General features: G+C 70.8%; 1 protein-coding gene across 2 annotated transcripts in view; it reads left to right on the top strand.

Annotated features, from left to right (window-relative positions):
- Positions 1–4904: 4904 nt before the first annotated feature.
- The window catches only part of LMX1B (LIM homeobox transcription factor 1 beta), a gene marked incomplete at both ends in the record, with an annotated part of 104758 nt that continues 103662 nt past the window's right edge, over positions 4905–6000 (top strand). For both annotated transcript variants that reach the window (XM_082327215.1, XM_082327214.1), the window contains 2 exons: positions 4905–5043; positions 5384–5570. In XM_082327215.1, the coding sequence (XP_082183341.1) occupies positions 4905–5043; positions 5384–5570 (326 nt within the window). The remainder of the gene's footprint in view (positions 5044–5383; positions 5571–6000) is intronic.

The raw sequence follows: 6000 nt of genomic DNA, 5'->3' as shown, positions 1-6000 counted from the left end.
CCCCGAAAGTGCACCCAGCGCGCACCGCACCACAGCAGAGCTGGAACTCCCAGCGCGCCGCGCACTCACACACGCACCCGCCGCCTTCCCCGGGGCTTTCTGGCGCTGCTCGGCGCGGCTCCGGCGCTCCGTGTGATCCAGCTTTCTCAGCAATTTTCCTACCCAAAAGCTGCCGTGAAGGGAACAGCGCGCAGAGATAGCATCAGGCTGCCTATATCAAAGAGACCCTGCTTAATTAAAATACCAGCTCGGTGTTCGCCGCCTTCCACGCGGCGCGGCCTCCGACCGCGGTCTGCCGGCCCGCTCCCCCCGGGAGGGCGCGGGGCTTCCCCGGCTCCCCGGGCGGGGGTCGGGCCCTTTGAAGGGCCGCGCCGGCACCGAGCGCAGGCGGCCCGGAGCGCAGGCCCCGCCGGCTCCGGCCCACCCACCCACCGGCCGCGCCCAGCCGGGCACCTCGGCGGCCTGGCTGCCGTGCGGCCGGCCCCGGCCCCTGGCGCTGGTCCGAGCCAGGCGCGGCCCGGTCGCCGGCTCCATGAGGCTGCCGGGTGAGCAGGGGCCCTCCCGGGGCCGGGGCGCAGCCGGCGCGGCGGACAGGCCGGTCCCGGGGGCGGCTGCGAGGCGCGGGGAAGCTCCGCGTGGTTCACGGCAAGCGTTTGTTTGCGCTACTGAGCAACAGCCCGATAATTTATTGTTATTGTTATTAGTAACTACACTTTGCAGCTCGCTTACATTTGTCCTTCCGAGGGAGGGAGAGCGGGCTGAATCAGTCATCGCCGACCGCACTCGGCGGCGGCTCTTCCCGGGCCGGGGCCGCTCCGCCGAGGCTCCCGGGCCGGCGGGGCGGGCGGTGTGAGTGCCCCGCACGACGGCGCGGCCCGCTGGGCGCTGCGGCGGCGGCCCGGGGCAGAGGGCCGTCACGGGGAGGCGGCGCCGCCGCCGCCGGGGGCTCGGTCGGAGCCGCGGGCTGCAGAGCCGTTCTGGGGAGCGCCCGGCACGCGGGGGGAGCTCCGCGGGTCGCCGGCAGCGAGGCCGCCCGAGGGGCACCCGCCGGTCTCCGTCCCGGTGGCTGCACCCGCGAGGGGCTCGGCCCCGGGCCGCCGTGCAACCGGGCCGGTGCCCCCGCGCTCCCCGAGCGCCGATGGCAGCGATGCTTCGGCGTCGGCCGGTGGCGGGCGGGGAAGGCCGGGGCTCCGCCGGGCAGCGAGGCGCAGAGTCCAGCTGTGGGTGGAGAAAAACAGGACAAAGTGAGTCGGTGCCCCCGTGGCTGCCCGCGGGCTCCCCCCGCCCCCCCGCCGGGGCGCCGCAGACGGAGCCGGGGGCCGGCGGCCGCGCACGGCGAGGCGGGAGGCCGGTCCGCCCCGTCTAGGGGCGGGCAGCCCCGCCGGCTCCCCGCGGGGCAGCACCCGGGACGGCCGGCCCCGTGTGCGCTGCTCGCCCCGGCTGACCCTGGCCCCGCTCCCGCTCCCGGCCCCGCCGCGCCCGCGGGAGCCCCGGCCGTGCCGCCGCGCGCCGGCAGGGGGCAGGCTGCGCCCGAGGCCCCGCCGCACCGGGCAGCCGGGCCGGGCCGGGATCAGCCGGGCCGGGCCCAGCCAGGCCGAACCCAGCCGAGCCGTGCGCGCTGCGCGGTCACCGCCTGCCCCGGCCGGGGCGCACCCGCGGATCCGGCAGCGCACGCCGCGGGGCCGCACGCGCGGCAGGGCCGGACCGCACGCCCCGCACCAGCGCAGCAAACACCGCGCCCTGCGGAGCGCCCCGGCACCCCGCGGGGTGCGGGCACGGCGCCCAGGGCAGCACCCCCGGCACCCCGCGGGGACGCGCCCGCCGCAGCCGGGGAGCGGGCGGTGCACGTCGGTACCGCGGGGAGCCCGCGCCGCGCCCCGCGGAGGTGCCCGCATGCAGGCAGCCGGGACGCACAGACACCCACGCACCCCGGCCGGGGACGGCACGCTTACGCAGAGAAAGCGGGGAGCTCCTCTGTTCTCGCTGCCGAGCAGCCCGGGGCCCCTCGCCGTCCCGGGCAGGCACCCGCGCAACGCCGGGCGCGGCGGCTCTGTCACGCACATGCCTGCGGACCCACGGAGGGGGGGGGGTCTCGCCGCGCCCCCCCGGCTGCGCCCCCGCAGCGCTCCCCGGAGCGCCTGACACGGGCGTGCGGGTGCAGCGGGCAGCACAGACCGGGAAAGGAGCGGGCGCCCGGTCCCGACGGAGCGGCCCCGCCGCGGGAGGGTCGGTGCGAGCACAGAGCCCGGCTGCAGCGGCCGCCGAGGCTCCTCAGGCGGGCTCAGCCCTCCGTTATTTATTCCGGTGCTTCATTCTTCCCTGCCTTGTTTACGAAACGCAGAATTGTGACTGGCTGCATTTCGTGCTCGACTCTCAAAATTAAAACAAAACACCTCAAAACAAAAAGATTTGTCTTGCAAATAAATAGAAAATTAGAACCAAGCCACGGGGAGGTGGGGTTGCGTTAGTCTTGGTTTGCTTTTATTTCTGGGATGGTTTTGCGCGTGGGTGTTTTAATTGTATTTTGTTTTTCGTTAAAAGCACTACATAAACCGAATATAACACCTCATCGAATTGTTCTCGGGGTAAGAGGCAGGGATAATAATTATCCGGTGCAGCGTTCGTACACACACAAGGCAAGAAGCAACAAATCTTTGGTGTGATATTTGTGAGTAAAAGCCCACGAACAAAGATTGAATTATTGCTGCGGGTGCGAGTTTGGGAGGGTTCCCGCTCCGCTCTCGACTGTCCCGCCGCGCAGCGGTGCCTTTTTTTCCCCTTCTTTTTTAATGAGAAGTTGCGAAAACTACTGCGGAAAGAGGGGCTCTAATTTTCCTCGCAATTGTAGAAGATAATTTGACGGAAGCCCTGTGTGATGGAGAACGCTGAATCCTTACGCAAAAATAGGAAGGGAACATAAAAAATTAATGTAAACGAGAAGGTTTTTCTCCACTGATTGAACTCAGAAATCTAAGCAGCTTTTATCTTGATCTCAGAATTAAATAATCATGTATTATTTTTTCAGCATTAGCTACAAAGTTTTTCAGATTTGTACTGTCCAGAACAAAAACCAAATAAGCTCTATTCCTGAAAACCCTTCCCAAAATATTTAACTAAAACATAATCATGAATTTCTTTCAGAGGTGTTTCTGTACAAAAACGGCATAAAAGGGCAGCTTTATCTTAAGACCCAGAAAAAGAAGCATTAAGTAATTCAAGTTAACACTTGTCCTGCCTATTAAATATCAATATTTTGGGAGCATTATAAAATAAACTCCCTTCCTTCGGCAGGGTCACAGCATATCATGGATCACATTAAGAAACCCCGCACGGAATCCTTTCTGGATTTTTATTTCCTCGGTTTTAGATTTTTAACGGTATCGGCAAAAAACAAAAACGAAAGGAAAGCCCGAGACGCGGGATTTCAGGCGCGCTCCCTAGCACCGGGAGAGCGGTGGGTATCGCTTTTCTCACTTGTTTTGTTTCCGAAGACGGAATAAAAGAGCGCAGCGTGTTCAAACGCGGCTGTTTCTGCACACGCACGTTGTGTGCAAATCCACGCGCTGCACACACAAGCGGAGCCTCTACCCGTTCAGACGCTTTAGCGATCGAGCGCGCCAAAGCGCGGCACGGCCGGGGCTCCGCGCCACCCCCGGTAAGCGCGATTTAGGGAGCGGGCGCGGGGCCGCCGCCGATCGCCGCCGGGCCGCCGCCGCGGCAGGGTCCCGCAGCCCTCGGGCCGCTGCTCCACCCGGGCAGCGGCGGGCGGGAGGGCGCGGGGCCGCCGGACGCTCCCCCGGGGCCGCGCCCGCCGCTGCCCGCCGGCCCCGCGGGCCGGGCCCTCCCGCGGGCAGCCCCGCCGCGGCGGTGCGCAGCAGCCGGGGGCGCCCCGTCCCGCGTCCCCCGCCGGGGCCGGTCGCGCCACCACCGCCCGCGGGACAGAGCCGCGTCCCCGCCGGCGTCCGCTGCCCCGAGGGACGGTCCCGCCGCCACCTGCCCGCGGCCCGGCGGGGGACGCGCGCTGCTACCTACCCCGGGCAGGGCAGGAGCCAGGAGCCGCCGTCGGGCCGGCAGCGGAGCGGGCGGCGGAGCGGCGCGGCCGGGGCCACGCTCCGCTCCGCCGCGATCCTCGGCGGCCGCGCTCGCTCTCCCGACCGGCCCCCGGCCCCGGCCCCGGCCCGCGGGGGCCCGCCCCGAGCCCGGGCCCGGGCCCGCGTTGCCGCTCGGCCGCGCCGGCCGCCCCGGGGTGCGCGGAGCCCGCCCGCCCCGCGCCCCGGGCGCCGCCGCGCTTCGGGGGCCGCGGGGGCCCGGCGGGGCCAGGGCACTATTTGACGTCGAGGAGACGGATCACCGCGGCGCAGCGATACGGCGCGCACCAATGGAGTTCAAATGTCAGCAAGTTTGAGGAGGGGTGAGGCGCCGGGGGGTGTGTTCCTCCGCCGCGGCCCCTGCTCTAAACGGCGCGGCTCCTCGGGACGCCGCATGGCACATGGGCTGCGGAGCGCCGGGGAAGCCCCGCCGCCCCGCCCGGCCCCGCCGCGCCGCTCCGCCCGGCCCGGCCCGGCCCCGGGAGGGCCCTCCGCGGAGGGCGTGGGGCAGCGGCGCTGCCGGCGAGCAGGTGACACCGCGGGCTGCCCTGCGCCCTGTGCGCGGCATGTGCGCGCCCGTGTAGCGCGGGCTGCCCCCATGGGCAGCGGCGCCGGCTCTTTCCTCTGCCCCCCGTCTCTGGAAGCCCGGGCAGGAAACGCTCCTCATGTCTCCCAGATAAAAATAAAAGCGACTCCCTCCTCCCGGCCGCAGAGTGTCCCCGAGCTCGGCCAGACGCGGGGCTGAGCCGGCCCCGCCGCCCGGCAGCGCCTCTCCCCCGCCGCCCCGGAGCGCCGGGCAGCGCCGCCGCCCGCCCGATGGACATCGCAACAGGTCCCGAGTCCTTGGAAAGGTGCTTTACGCGGGGCCAGTCGGACTGCTCAAAGATGCTGGACGGTATTAAAATGGAAGACCACCCTCTGCGCTCGGGTCCGGCCACGTTAGGAGTGCTGCTGGGTGAGTTGCCGCTCGCTTCTTAGCTGCGCCAAAAGCGGTCGGCCCCTGTGCACCGCTCGGGCCCGGGGCTGCGCTCCGGCGGGGCCTGGCCGGGCGGCTGCGGGCTGCGGCCACCTCGCCCCGGGCTGCCGGCGGGCGCGGAACTTTCTCACCGACGTTTGCGGGGCGCGGGCTCGGCGGCGGCCGTCAAGCTCGATGCCGCCGAGCTGCGGGGCCGGCCGGGCTGCGCTGCCCACCGGCTGCCCCGGGGCCGGGGGAGCGGGACCGGGGTCGGGTCGGGGGGAGCGGGGCCGGGAGCGGGGCCGGGCAGGCTCTTCACGCCGCTCTCTGCCGTTCGCAGGGTCGGACTGCCAGCACCAGGCCGTCTGCGAGGGCTGCCAGCGGCCCATCTCGGACCGGTTTCTGATGCGGGTGAACGAGTCCTCCTGGCATGAGGAGTGCCTGCAGTGCGCGGCGTGTCAGCAAGCCCTCACCACCAGCTGCTACTTCCGGGACCGAAAGCTCTACTGCAAGCAGGACTACCAACAGTAAGAGCACGGCGGGGCTCGGCGGGGCCCGGCGCGGTGCCGCCGCCGGCGGGGGAGCCCTGGCGGCCCGGCCCGGCCCGGCCCGGCGGCACGCTGCGGGCTCGGAGCGTGTTTCTGAGCGGGCCGCCGCCCGGAGTCTGGCGGAGCGGGGAAACGCCGCGCCGGGGCCCGCGGCCGCGCGGGTGGCGGCCCCGGCGAGCGGGTACCCCGGCGAGCGGGTACCCCGGCGCCGCGGGCGGGGGCCGGGCGGCAGCGGGCGGGACCGGAGAAACTTTGAGCCGCAGCGCCCGTCCCAAGCAGGCAGCTGCCCCTCGGCCCCGGGCTCCGCAGCGCTCGGACCCGCCGCGGTCCGGGATCCTACGGCGCCGTCGGAGGGCGGCGGCGGCGGGGCGGACCCGTTTCGCCCCGGCCCGGCTCTGCCCCGCTCGGC

Source organism: Platalea leucorodia (genome assembly GCF_965183815.1).
Source record: "Platalea leucorodia genome assembly, chromosome: 15".
In the NCBI taxonomy this organism is placed as follows: Eukaryota; Metazoa; Chordata; class Aves; order Pelecaniformes; family Threskiornithidae; genus Platalea; species Platalea leucorodia.
The sequence above is the reverse complement of the archived record's forward strand: the minus strand, read 5'-3'. Positions and strand labels throughout refer to the sequence as shown.